Source organism: Meles meles, chromosome 2, assembly GCF_922984935.1.
Source record: "Meles meles chromosome 2, mMelMel3.1 paternal haplotype, whole genome shotgun sequence".
Lineage (NCBI taxonomy): Eukaryota > Metazoa > Chordata > Mammalia > Carnivora > Mustelidae > Meles > Meles meles.
The window spans coordinates 104,515,924-104,530,892 of NC_060067.1; the positions used below are offsets into that span (position 1 = coordinate 104,515,924).

Here is a 14,969-nt window from a genome sequence, read left to right on the forward strand (position 1 = left end):
TAGTATCCTGGGGGCAATCATTAACACCCATTATCTATGACTAGCCACAGCCATCACGGCTGGAGAATTCCATCAGGAAAACAGTGGAGTCACTTCCATTTGTATTCTCGATACTTATCATAGGGGCTATTGTGGTGGGGTGCTTTGAGTTCAGGGGTGGAGGGAGAACACTCCTCTGATGGTGCACACTCTATCACATGTACCTAATTCCAGGGAAGTTAGGAAAGGCTTTCCTCAGGCGGTCAGGTCTAAGAGCAGAAGGATGAATGACCTTAATTTTAAGAAAGAGGAGTCTATTCTGGGTAGTGGGAACAACGTGCAAAAAACTTAGGGTAACAGCAGCAAACCTATCAAATAATAGATAAAACAAAATATCTATATTGGAAATCAGAAAATACTGGGAGTAATTAAAGAAGACCTAAATATGTAGAAAGATATATTATGTTTATGGATTATAAGACTCAATATTACTAATATGTTCATTTCCCTAAATTGACCTAAAGATTCCAGACAATACCAAATATCCCAGCAGGCTATTTTTTTTTAAGGAAATTGATAAGCAAATTAAAAAATTTATATGGAAATACAATGGATTTAGAACCGTTAAAGCAATCTGGAAAGTGAGAAATAAAATTGAAAGATCACCTAATTTCAAGACTTCCTATAAAGCTACAGTAATCAAACAAATTAATGGAACAGACTAGAGACCTCATAGACTCATACACATACATCAGTTAGTTTTTAACTGAGGTGCCAAGTCAATTCAATGAGAAGAGAAAAGGTTTTTAAATAAATGGTGCCAAAACAAATATATATTTTTCAAAAGCTACCTACCTTTATGTGAATATTGATTTGAGATGGATCACAGACCTAAAATATAAAAAGCTAAAACCATAAAGTTTCTATAGGAAAACATAAGAAAAATCTTCACAACGTCAGGGAGGGGAAAGATTTATTATAGAGGAAACAGAAAATATTAGCCAGCAAAAACAGATAAATTAGGCTTCCTAAAAATTAAAGCATTCATTATGAAAATGAGTAGGTAAGCCACAGACTGGGAAAAATATTCTCAATACATATATCTGACAAAGAACTCTTAACCAAAATATATAAAGAACTCTTATAAACCAACAATAAAAAAACTACAAACAACCTAATTTTAAAAATGAGTAAAAGACATTGACTTTATAAATGATGCTGAGTCTTACCAGTCATCTGAGAAATGAAAATGAAAATCCCAGTGAGGTACCATTTCATGTCTACCAGAATGGTTAAAATAAAAAAGACTGACAATATCAAATGTTGTGAGGGTAGTATGGAGAACTAGAACTTTTATACATTGCTGGTGGGAATATAAAATGGTACAACCACTTTGGAAAAACTGTTTGGCAATTGACATTCATTTATTCAATGACCCAGCAATTCTACTGCTAGGTATTTATCTAAGAGAAAAGAAAACATATGTCCAAGAAAGATTTGTATAAGAATATTTATAGGCCTTATTTATAATATCCTTAAAGTTGAAATAATCCAAATAAATACCAATTGGAGAGTGAATAAATACATTTTGATAAATTTATATAATAGAATGTTACTTAAGAATAAGAATAAACTATCGATACATATGACAATGTGGATATTTCTCAAAAAATACTATCTCGGGCAAAAGAAGTCAGACACAAAAGACTATATACTAAATGACTTCATTTATATGAAGGACAAAAATAGGCAGAAAAAATGGAGGGTGATAGAAATCAGAGAGACTTCTGCCTTTGGGGTAGGTGAAGTTGAACAGAAAGGACATAAGAGAACTTTCTGTGCTGGTAGAAATATTCTATATCTTGTTTCTGGTGGCAGTTGAATGGAGATATATATATATACACACATATGTGTATATATATATTTTTTTTTCAAAACTTTTCAAACTCAACACTTAAAAATACTTAAAATTTATTATCTGTAAATTATACCTCCATTTAAAAAAGAAAGCCCAGGATAAAAGAGCATGGTATATCTATAGGTAAAAATAACTAAAAAACTCAGGGCCGATGGTTAATTCTTTTCTTAAATTTTACTTCAGAAAACAAGAATTTAAGCCCCCCTCCCCTGAATAAATTATTCCTGCATTTTAAGTCATGATGATGGAAGAGTTGTTTACAGTCCTTTTTCCTCATGATATGTGTCATATAGGGGTTGAAAACATCAAAATCAATGAAATAAATCTCATCTTAAATGGTATAACCTACGGCACATAGAAGTTAAATAATTAGCAGCAAGTGAGAAAGGCATGTCATCTGTGTTTAAAAGTTTGGCTGCTGGGCTGAGGAGAAGTGTGAGAAGGGAGAAATATTCAAATATTCCAAACTCTATACTTCTCCTAACTCCAATCTATATTCAATAATTTTTACCAAAGCAATGTAACTAAAAAATATGATTGGTATCTGGAAAATAAATCCAGTGACCATACATTATATTATGACAAAGAACTAATTCATCAATTATTCTTTTACATGATTTATTCCATAGGCAAGGCACCATGTCTCTTGCAACTCATCTTTGTATCCTTAGAAGATTCTAAGCCAGGGTCTTGAAAATAATGGATCCTCAATAATTATTTATAAACTGAAATTAATTAATCAATGTATATACTGATTAGTTGGAATTTATGTCCAAATTACGTATCCCCACAATGGGAAATTTTCTGCAATTATTTTATGTCTTCATATAAAATGTCTGAACCAGTGATGATCTCATTTGGTAATTTATGGGAAACATATTTAAAAAAGTATATGAAATGAAATACAAGTCCAACTCATCCCGGCTTAAACATTTAACCATACTGGGCTTGCCTGACTAGATATTTTTAAAAAATTATAGAAAAAGCACAATTGTTAAAAATATAACCAACCCACCAACCAACCCCACTGAGTCTAGTTTTGGTCTCCATTTGAATATCTAAATGATCATATAGGCTGCAATGATTACAAAGGCTTCGATTCACTGTTTGGAATTGAACATCAAATTGGCAAGATCAGAAAAGCTGTGAACTGAGAAGGAAATTGTTATTCCAGTGATGGAAGCTCCACTGGTGAGAATTATTCTGTTGGCAGCTGAGACTTCAGGGGATTCTCACTATGAAAACCAGCGGTCCTTTAATCATACATTATAAGAGCATTTGTGATGCTTTGCAGGCAGCCTTTGTTCCCCCAATTTTCCTGCTGCTTTCCTTCCTGAGCACAATAAGTTCAAGATGGCTAATGCTGTTGTCTGGTTATGCCAAGAACTTCCTAAATGCCACTGGGCTTTCATCATGAAGACGGATGGCAAAAACATCAAATGTGAATATCTCCTTCTAAATGGGGACTCCCACGATCATGTTATTTTTGGGAGAGCAGCTCTCTGGCTCCATGGATATTACTTGAACGCAGTAACCACGTTCTTCTGCAGCTCTTGCTCGATCCAGATCCACTAGGCACATGCACTGTTTTCCTGAAATACAGTAAAACGGTACCGTGAGACACCCTACAAGGAACAGTGCAATTTCCATTTGTGTAAGGGACTCTACACGGTGACAAAGTCTACAAGTATATGGAGCATGCTGTTTGCCCCCAAGTCCTGTTTAGTCTGTCTGCCTAATTCTTGATCAGTATGGACAAAAGACAATCACATATGACATTTCACAGATTTGCTTCTGCTGATAATGTAAGAATGTTAACTTTTAAAAAAATGTATTTATAAGTAGATCTCAAATACAGACTACAGATCCTATTTCCCACGTTGGTTAAAAATACATTTAAAGACCTTGTGCCTGCATTCTCTATGGAAATAAATTACCTGTCATATTGTGAAAAAAATCACATCTATCTTTCATATTATTTAAAGTATCATGCTAACAAAGAGACATCTGAAAGACGCGCTACATTTGAACCTGGAATTTTTAGGACAAGGCAAAATGAGAAATGGAAGATATTTGAGAAAATTCTTAATTGTGCTTTGGTTATTTCAGGTGGATGTGTATGCTGAGTGTAATATAATCAATTTTCAGAACTTCTGCACCCCTATAAAATAGTGATACTCAATTTTCCTTGTAATCTTTGGAAAACAAAAGAGAAGACCTGACTGGCAAGCAAAGCAGCTAATTTGTGTTCCTTTGGCAAATGCAGATTTCTATGTTAAAGGTAGCTCTGGAAATAAAAATGATTTGGGGTTGAGTATATTCAAAGGTATGGTTCACTTTAGGGGCGCCTGGGTGGCTCAGTGGGTTAAAGCCTCTGCCTTTCGCTTAGGTCATGATCCCAGGGTCCTGGGATCGAGCCCCGCATCGGGCTCTCTGCTTGGCAGGGAGCCTGCTTCCTCCTCTCTCTCTCTCTCTGCCTGCCTCTCTCCCTACTTGTGATCTCTATCTGTCAAATAAATAAATAAAAATCTTTAAAAAAAAAAAAAAAAGCTATGGTTCACTTTTATACTTTTAGTTTCTTTAAATTCAGTATACAAACTTCATTCTCCAAAAGGCAAATGACTGTGCAGAACTTCATTCCATTTTCCCTAATTAGAATAATGACTAAACAGTATTTTTCAGTAATTTATTTGAATGCTCACAGAAGCTGCTAAAATTGAACAGCTGTAGAAGTGAAGGCAGATAACTGAACCAGAGAAGTTCTGTGGAAGGCAGAACAACACTTACAGAAAGACTGTGAAAGGTGAAATTGGTAGGTAAGAATTGGCAATGAGACATTCAGATTTAAAATGTTTACTTTATGCTTTTTCCTTAAAAGTCTTTATGCCCAAAAGAATGAACTGTGTTAGAAATGATATAAAAAGAGATGTCTTGAATTCCACTTAGGTGAAATCACCCCCCCATGCAGCCCCTCCCTTCATCAACAGTTGTGCAGCTGACATTCTTTTTCTCCCTTTAAATACTGTTCATCTCTTAAGACATCTGTAAAGGCTCCCCCCAGCCCAACCCCCATCTACTCCTCAGTTTAAAATGAAACATTCTCTGTCAAAATAGACGCCCTGCATTCCTTCAGTACCCACCCTGGGTTTACACTGAAGCTCATTTACCCTTGGCTTCCATCCCAGTCCAGTTAATTTCTCCTTTTCTATTACGTAAAAGAATCTCATGTTTTCACATGTTGAAGAAGTATCTTTACAGCTGAAACTCAGTTGTTGGTAAGTCTACTACCTTCTGGGCCCTCGGTAGCGTCCTAAGATGTTCACAGGAAAAAAGCATCACCCATGCAAAGTACAGACATCGACATTTGATGGCGTCTATGACTTGGAACATGACCTTCCCTCCCCTCATGGCAGTGATCATGCCAAATGCTCCCCCTCCTCTTCAACTCCAGCAACTTCCCTTCTAGCACTCCCTGAACATTCAAATGTACAGACAACTAGATCAGAGTGTTGGGAATGGGGAAGGGAGGAGGAAGAGAAAGAGTGGGAAAGAGAGAGAGGTTGCATGCAAAAGAGAGAGGAAGAGCTTCATATGTTTATGCTCTGGAGTGTGAGAAAGAGGAGGAAATCACTTCTTTGTTTGGCCTCAGGTCTCAGATGTGCCTCTGTGTGTATCTTGCTATGCTGGCTTTGACTTTAGGGTTTGAAGATAACTACTTCTCATACATCACAGTCCCTGGATGCAAGCTAATTAACACATCTGGTGCTCAGCCAAAGCAACGGCAATCTGTTTTCCGATATACTATGGTGGTCTCCAATGTGGGGCTTTTCTAAATAATTTTTAAGATTATTTTTGACTCCACTCAATCTTCACAAGCCCTAATTTTGGAACCTAGCCTTCATATGGGTTCATAGTATGGCTCCATCATCTACCAGGTAAAAGATCCTGGAGAAGCTTTTGTCCCACTCCTAAATAATATTTTCATCAGAATTTACTGAGAAAATGATAAGGGCATTTAGCTCAGCACTTAAATGTGCACTTTTAGCTGCTATTGTCCTTTGAAATGTTATTTCTTTTTCTGAAGCAAAGTCTTGGATAAATGCATTACTTAGACTTAAAATGCTACTGCAGGTCTTCCAATTAAGGTAATATTTACTATTACAGATGTTGAATAAATTGGTCTATGATTAATTATATACAAGTATGCTTTTTTCCAAGAAAAAAATGCTTATACATATTTTAACAGATTAATGTTGGCATGCAAAGTTGATTTTTCCATCTTTATATTTTCTCCTGTGGCTTTTGACAGATCCCTCAGTTTGTTCATAACAGTGAGAAAGAGATTTCACATAATTCTGCTCCACGCAAAAATACTGAAGATGAATTTAAAAGTATTAACGTTAACAAAAATTGGATAAAATACTCTTATACCTACAAAGCCCTTTTCAACATGGATTGCCTTTTCTGGGAAAAACAGACTTGAGTGTCTTGTTAATAAATGGACCAGTTTGCCCCATATACAGCCAGTCCATTCATTCCTAGGCATAGTGTATGTGATCTACTTGCCAGCTGCTCTGTGAAAACACATACCTATGAGTCTTCGTTGGGGCGGAAGCTGCACAGCTGTCTGATCAGCAAATCTGCAAAGAATCATGTGTTCCTAAAAGAAAAAGCAATAGAACATGGGTCTATTTTTTTTTTTTAAGATTTTATTTATTTATTTGACAGACAGAGATCACAAGCAGACAGAGAGGCAGGCAGAGAGAGAGAGAGAGGGAAGCAGGTTCCCCGCCGAGCAGAGAGCCCGATGCGGGACTTGATCCCAGGACCCTGAGATCATGACCTGAGCCAAAGGCAGCGGCTTAACCCACTGAGCCACCCAGGCACCCCGAACATGGGTCTATTTTAATCTTGCTGTTTCAAAACTGTAAAAATTGTTAAAATGGCCTCACTTTTCTGGAGTTCTATAGTTTAACTGAAAAAAGTACTGCACAAGTAATACGTCTGAAAGAAACACATTTTCAGGAAGTGGTACTCAATAACTTTTTCCCCTTTCAAGGAGACTGTTCTCCTGACCCTGTTCTTAAGAACGGATGCAAGGAAAAGCCTCTGGCCACCCAGCCAGTTTCTTGGAGCAAAAATATGGTTACAGTGTGTGATTAACACGTGTTAAATGAAAAGACCAAAAATTCACTTCTATTTTTCCTTTAATAAAATTTGAATCTCAGGAACGTGGTTCCAAGAAGACAGTCGAAGTGGCTTTTCTTCCTCCTGCCAGGGGAAAAGGAAGTACTGGGGAAGAGCATCACTACGTGCGGGTTCTGTCGTTCTGTGGTTCTCTGGGATACCCAGCAGAGTGCTGGCTGCTCGGACACTTTTCTGGCCTCCTCCCTTGTCCCTCCAGAGGAGAGGAGGCTGGCTCACTCACTCTCCTCTCACTCGAAAGGGCTGCTGGAGGGGCATCTGCTTCTACTTAAAGGGCAACCATAAGAATAACCTGAGCGAGTGGGAGGAAAATTATTGTTCAGCTTGACCATTTTAGGAAAGACTGCTTTCATGCAAAAAGAACAAGCCTTCATAGGGGCAGAGAGCTGATGAGTCCACACACAGCTCTGAGATCTGTGAGCAGCCAAAGGTGAGTGCTCGGGCAGAGTGGGGATACTGCAGTACTCCCATGACAGCTGTTCACTCAGAACAGGTGCAGGGTCCATGTGTGTAAATGATCTCACCTGGAAGCTTAGCCAAACACTTGAACTCTGATTGCTCATTTGTCCCCTTTAGTCTTTTGTACATTCAACTTGAGGCTTCCATTTTTTTAAAATAAGGTAATTGAGGTGACTGTGTGATCTTGGTTCTTTTTTGAAGGGTTACTTCTGTCTCAACTTTTATGCATTAAAACAACAATATTGTAATGCTCACTATAAAATTTAGTGGCCAATGGATAGGGCACTAATAAAATGGTTCAAATGAGTAACTTGTATTAAGCAGCCATGAACTGGCATCAATAAAAGGGCAGAGGAAGGATTTAGAATTATAGAATTTGAAGAAAAGGCCAGAAAAAGCATGCCCTTTGTCTTTGTCGTGTTTGAAAATCAAGATCTCTTAACGTTGAGGCAATCACCTTTGGTGTCTTCACCAGATTTTACTGGAATTATTTGTGGATGTGTTCTCCCCACTAGAAGTTAAATTCTGGAAGGGGAAGGCACAGAACAACAAGTTGAGTTCAAGGTTTTCTGGCTAAACTGAACTGTGGAGAAAAACACTCCCAACGTAACTCTCAAGATATTTGGGTACCGCGTCCGTTTAGTTCTGCCTGGCAGCCCACCTATCATGGTTCAGTTAAGAAATATCTTGTCACAGTATCCAGGAAGTTCAGACCTCTCTCTGGTGCCTTAATACCTGTGACCCTCAAAAGGGTTGATGGCCAAGCAGCTTTTGGGGGTGTGGGAGGAGTAGACAAAGGTGAACTGGGTATCAGTGAGTTTTCTGCTCTCTGGAAGAGCCTGGGTGCCCTGTTGCTACTCTTTAGAAATGTTATATTCTTTTATAGCCCATGAGACTGTGGAACCCAACCTCTTCACTGACCTATGTTTTTTCCATGCATCCTCTCAGTTTGTTTTTAGCTAGCATCACTCAAAGAGGCATTAAAAACAGGGGCTTCGTTTTTGTTTATTTTCCAACTCATTGTCTACTTTATTGGCAGGGTCTTATAAAAGAAAGGTAAGGTGTTTTGAGTCTTAGAAGATAAAGTTCCCTGGGTCCTGATGTTTCCCAAAAACCTTAGAGTTCCCTAAGACATACAAACTTTAAAATCCAGTAGGCAAAGACCAGGAAAGTCTGGTTCTGGATGAAGGCATCAGCACTCTTCCTCTGTAGGTTTCTGTATATATTCAGAGCAGGGGGAGGGGAGGGAGAGGGGAAGGGAGGGTGGGAGATAGAGTTGGAGGTACCTGTTTAAGGGTTATAAAGTAGAGGTGAAGGAGATATATGTGCCAAGGTGGTAGAAATAAACATTTTTAGGCCACTGTCCCCCACTACTTAACTGTTGGATGGAGAAAGGAAAAATCTTGAAAGGTGGGGCTGGCATGTAAAATGAGACTATATATTTTTAGTGTGTCTGTGCAAGAAGTGAACTAAGAATCTGATTTATCAAGTTTTAATGGAATTATTCATATGTTTCTGGCAAATATCACTACCTTTTCTAGACTGCATTATGTCATGTTACTGATGAATTAGTTGGTGATATTCGGAAAGCTGGAAACTAGTTTGCGCAGATTGATGCCTCAAAACTATGTAATTGTTCTGACTACTGCTGAGAAACAGTTCTTGTGTTTCTTCATGCCTTATGAGTAGAGGCACTGCTTTTGTTCCAGACCAGGGCTTGGCAAACTCCAGCCTATAAGCCAAATCCAGTCTATGACCTCTTTCTCTATGGCTCTGAAGTTAAAAACAGTCTTTACATTTTTAAAGAATTGTACACCACCACCACCAAAAGCAACAAGAATGGCAAGGACAAAGTAGAATAGTGGGGAGGTTTTTAAGTGCCTGACAAAACCTAAAATTTTTACTGTCTGAACTTTTACAGAAAAGTGTGCCTGTGTTCTAGAGTATCTTCTCCAAGATGTTTATATAGTGAGCAACTTTGGAAAATACATACTGTCTCGTTCTGGAGCAAAGGGCAGGAATGCTTGCTTAAAGATTAAATCTTAAAACATCTGGGTTTCCTGTAATGCAATTCCTCTCCTGTAATGCAATTCACTGTGCATGTAGCTGTAGTGCGGCCCTTTTTGTGCTGCCCTGTGGGGACTGGGTCTCAGGAAGTCAGGACAAAAATGAGGATAGTCTGGGTGCTCCTGCCAGGTGTCTGACGCAGCAGTCTCCCATCTGCTGGCATCCATGAAACTGTGGGAGGCTAGCATGTGAGCTTACAGGCTAAACTCACAGACCCTTCACAAATCTTGCCACCTACTTGGACTTGAATCTTGATTTACAAAACAAAACAAAACATAAAAAAATACCCACTCCCAAGATTACATGTTGATGAGTAATTCCAAGATAACTATAGATTATATATCCCATTAGAAATTTGGGAGGGGAAAAATACAAAGAAGGAATAAAAAGTATATTAGAAATATATCTAGAATTTTTTAAGTTTACCTTATATGATAAAGTTTTCTTGAATTGTTCACTGAAATAGAAAAGAAAAAAAGTTATTTTAAACACCAAAGATTAAGAATCAAGATAACAAAGATTAGGAGCAGAAATACTCTATTTCTATAATATTATAGACATACAGAAGCAACTATAAACAAAAGTATGTATCTTATCTGAGGAGTACATAATGTTATCTTAAACTAAAAGCTATGCCAGTTTGAAATGTCTTTATAAAAAGTAAAAAGCATACTCTCAATATGCTATTAATTTTGAAAAAATTTTCAAAGATTGTTTACACTATTACAGATGCACAACCATTTTTTTTTTCTCTTCCCCACATGGGTGCACACAGATCCAGGGCTTTTAAAATGTAGGTTTTACTACTATTTAGGTATGGTGAGGCTAACAGATCAGGAGATGTTTGCCATTGAAAAGATTTTTTCCCAACAATTCCCAAGAGGAGGGGGCATGCCTTGCCACACAGGGCCACATGGGGAAGCACCAGGGCTGTAGGAGACAGAGGGAGTGGGATACAATGTGGGCAAGAGCCTTTATTAGGGATTCCATAGGAAGAGAGGATAAGGCAGGATGAGCAAGCTTAGGACTGGGTAGTTTGGATAATGTCAGTGGTTTTGGGGACAGGGGCTGTCCCTTGTTGTCTGGCACCTGACACTGGGGTGCGTAAGGCAGGGGGATAATGGCCTGGGAGTGTCTTCCAATGACAAAAGGAGAAAATGGCAATAAACCTACAGAGATATGAAAAAGTTGACAGACACTAAAGTAAGATTTTAAAATCAACTAAATGAAGCGACAGGCTGAATAACTCAAATTAACATTCTTAAAAAAATCTTTATAGTGCTAGACTTACAGATTTCTTGCTGGGTTGTAAAAAATACATTTTATCTATATAGATTCAGAGCAGAGTGAAATTTCAGCTATTGAATAAACCTTAAGTTATACTTATTTGCTTTTCCAAACCTCCTTTGGTTTTCTCTCAAATAGTTGCAAATTGTGGTAAAGAACAAAACAATGAAAATAAAGAAAAAAATCAAAGACAAAGAAAAAGAAGGCTATTATTTGTACTTGATTATTTTACTCAGAAACCTTTAAATATAAATTCTGATGGAAATTTTCTAAGATTTGTTAAAAGTAATCATGCAAATGGCCAGAAGTCTTTTTTAATGATACATAATACAATTTTAAAACTAAAATATTTAATCTATTCTATAATTACAATGATCAGCATGATTCTCAATAACTGTGGTTCAGAGAGTGAAATGTCATAAACACCATGACACTAGCCCTCCAATAGGTTAGGTCAAAGGGGTGAGAAGCAAAATGTCTCCCTCTTGGAGGTGGGATAAGAAGGACTGTAGAAATGGCTGTTCGACTTGCAGATTCATCAGCACTCATGGGCAGTATTTAAAAATACTGTACCTGGCAACAGCTCACATTTCATTGAATGCTTACTCTATGCTGCTTCTAAGTGCTTTACATATACATCACTCAATTCTCACAAAAACCTTGAGTTGGTTTCTATTATAACCTTCATTTTGTAGATGAGAAAATGTAGGCAAAAAGAGCTGAAGTTAATTGCCTGAGGTGACACGACTTAAAAAAGTCAGAGGAGGTCCTAAGCGCTTAACCACAGCACCCGCTGCCTCTCATAGGTGATAAGAAATGCCCAATCTTTCAGATTTCTAGTCAGCTCACTCTCAGACAGACTTGCTTCTAAAGTTGAGGAGCTGGATGCAGGAGAAAACTCAAGGAGCAGCCGGAGAGGAGAGCTTCCCTTCCTTATATAGCTCCTAAACAGTACCTGCCTTTGTGGAAAGAGGAAGTGAGTTCAAACTGAAATCTCACTGCAACTTTGTATTCAAAGGAGTTTCGTGCTTTAGTTCTGTTCCCCACATTGGTGCCTTAGGGCGAACACGACATTTCACCTTTTGGGAAAATGAAACTTTGAGGTGTTCTGAATGAAACCGTAACAGCAAGGGCAGGTGACGAAGGAAGCCCGCGTGTTGATGCAGTGCTCAATCACCATGTCTGTGGCCACTCCGCAAGCATGCAGTGCCACCTGGAAAACAAAACCGGACGTCAGTGCTGAGTTCCTGCTTCACCAGCACTGCTGCTTCTGTGCCTTCTTCTTTCTTTCTTTCCTTTTTTTTTTTTTTTAACTCTTTGTGAGGACATGAGGACTGATCCCCTGGAGGTTTCAAGTTACCAGAACCTTATTCCGTAATAGTTTAAATAGTTCCCATCTGGTCATACCAAAGGGCTAGTCAGCTATTCATATTAATTAAGAACGCTAAGCAAGGCTGAAAGATTACAAATGGAACACTGCAAAGGAGGCATAAGATTCATTCAATGGAAAATCTGACATGATGTTAAGTATGGAAAATTCAATGTGTATGCATGTCTAAACTGGTGCTCTTGGTGATTATTAATTTAGTTCAGTTGTAGCATTGTGGCAAGAACACGAGATTGAAATCTGAATGTCTAGTTTCAAACTGTAGTAGCCTATGAGATCCTGGGCCATGTAAAATTTAACTTCCTTGGGCCTCGACCTGCTCAACTATAAACTATGATTAACAGTACTGACATATAACAATGATGTTGCAAAAATTAAATAAAAATGTATTTGAAAACATTCTTTCAAATACTATATGAATATAATCTAAACAATGTTCTAGGAAAACTGATCAAATCATATTTATGGATCCCCTTTTCATATTCATATAGCAGGTCTTAACACTGGTGAATCACATAAACTATCCTCAATGGGTCTATTTAAAAAGGAAGGAATAAAATTATGAATTGGAATCTGATTAGGGCTTCAATAATTCATAAAAAAAATCCCTAAAAATGATCTTAAGATATGTTTTCAAAACAAATTCCTTAAATATACCTATATTGTGTCACAATCTAAAGTAGACAACCATGAAAATTATTAGGCTAAATAAAGCAAAATAGGACCCCATGAAAAAAAATCTGATATGGGGATCTTAAAAAAATATAGTATTTTGTCAGAAATATGCTCAGATCTCTAACAACTCCAAGGTGGGGAGGGTCTTTCAGAGTGAAGAGGAGATTTTCTGGAAATTTCTGAATGTGAGTATCATAAGATAGATTCCCTTCTTAAACTGGAAAACCAAAAGCAATGCTGTATTGGAAAGAGGAAAGCATGATTTCTGCTCTCAATCCTTCTGAATTTCCCCTCCTTTTAGGCTTAATTGATTTAGAAGTCAACAGTCCCTGTGGTTGTTGTCAATCCTCTTTCACTCTGAAAATCGAGCCTGGGAAGGTTGCCATTTGGTGGAGGCAGCCATTATGGGGTAACTGCAAGTAAAGAACTTTGATTTCTCATCTGTCCCTTTTATTTAATCAGCTTTGCAGGGTAAAAATCAGGCTAGTTCTTATTTTCATGAGTAGCTAGAGAAAACCTCACCATTGAAGTTGTAGATGCATATTCTCCTGGAGGGGAAGAAAAGAGAACCAACACTCCCTGAGTGCCCTTTATGTGGGGATACTATGTTGGGTGAAGGCATGCAGATCTTTCTATGCCTACAACGGCCCTGAAAGATTTTTATCTCTGTTTTAGAAATAAGGAAACTAAGGCTCAGAGAAATTAGGAACATGCCCACAACAAAGCAGATTCTGAGCGGCAGCATCCTGACCCCAGAGCCTGAACCCATGCATTAATTACATCAGGCTGCTTCCCTGCAAAATCCTTTTAAGTCTCTTAAAAGTTTAGACAATTTACTTTTATAAATCTCTCTTCACTTAGGTTCACATTCCCTTTGCTACATGCAAAATAATGAGTTTATTTCCCTCATTTAAACAAAACAACTAAATCTAAAAACTGTTTACACAATGGATTTTAGTCCTAAAAGATTTTATTGCTTCATATGCTCCTAATTTCCATTGTTACCAAATGCAGATCTGAAAGAACAGGCAAATAACAAAGAGAGATATAGATCAGTAGAACAATCTGAATATGAACATTGAGCATAAAACAAAGGTGGCACTTCAAACCACTGGGAAAAAGATGGATTTTTAATTCATATTTAAAAAGATTTTATTTTTAAGTAATCTCTATACCCAACATGGGGCTCGAACTTACAACCTAGAGATCAAAAGTTGCATGCTCTACCAACTGAGTCAGCTAGGTGCCCCGAAGATGGTCTTTTTAATAAGTGATGTTGAGTTAACTTGACAGCCATATGAAAAATAAAATGAGATCATTTCCTCTCACCACGCATAGTATATTTCAAATGGATTAGAGATTTTAAAGCACAAAACAACAACAACAATCATGAATGAATTCCTCTATAACCTAGGGGAGTGGAAATACTTAACTATGTCTGAAGTTCTATATACAATAAAGAGTAAGGTTAATAAATTTGACAAAAATGAAAAAAATTAGATGGCAAAGAAACAAAAACCATACATAAAAAGACAAATGACAAAGTGAGAAAAAAATTGGCAACTTAAAGCATTAACAAAAAGTTAACATCCCTAATACATATCAAGTTTCTGAAAATAAAGAGAAGTATATAATCTGATAGTAAAATGGACAAAAGATTTGGAAAATCCAGAAACAAAAATATGTGAATATTGTCTTAAACCAAAGTTGTTCAATATTGTTCAACATAAGAGAACTATTACATTAAGATACTACTTATCACCTATTACACTGGCAAAATCCTAAAATTTGATGACAATCTATGGGCCAGGGTATGGGGAAACAGATAATGTCATACATTGCTGGTGGGAATATAAAAATATCACAACCCCATGAAGGAGGAATTTAGAAATATCCAGCAAAATTACATGAGTAATTTGCGACCTCACTTCTAAAAATCTGTTCAAGGGAGACACTGGCCAAAACATAAAAAGATTTATTCATTGAAGCAAT

The 14,969-nt window shown here is 37.3% G+C and overlaps 1 protein-coding gene across 3 annotated transcripts in view; it reads right to left on the reverse strand.

The window, feature by feature from the left end:
- Positions 1–945: 945 nt before the first annotated feature.
- GSTCD (glutathione S-transferase C-terminal domain containing) overlaps positions 946–14,969 on the reverse strand; it is a 127,638-nt gene continuing 113,614 nt past the window's right edge. For all 3 annotated transcript variants that reach the window (XM_045994795.1, XM_045994787.1, XM_045994792.1), the window contains 4 exons: positions 11,995–12,128; positions 10,055–10,085; positions 6,488–6,557; positions 946–3,489 (listed from right to left, as the gene is read on the reverse strand). In XM_045994795.1, the coding sequence (XP_045850751.1) occupies positions 3,353–3,489; positions 6,488–6,557; positions 10,055–10,085; positions 11,995–12,128 (372 nt within the window). In that variant the 3' untranslated portion in view covers positions 946–3,352. The remainder of the gene's footprint in view (positions 3,490–6,487; positions 6,558–10,054; positions 10,086–11,994; positions 12,129–14,969) is intronic.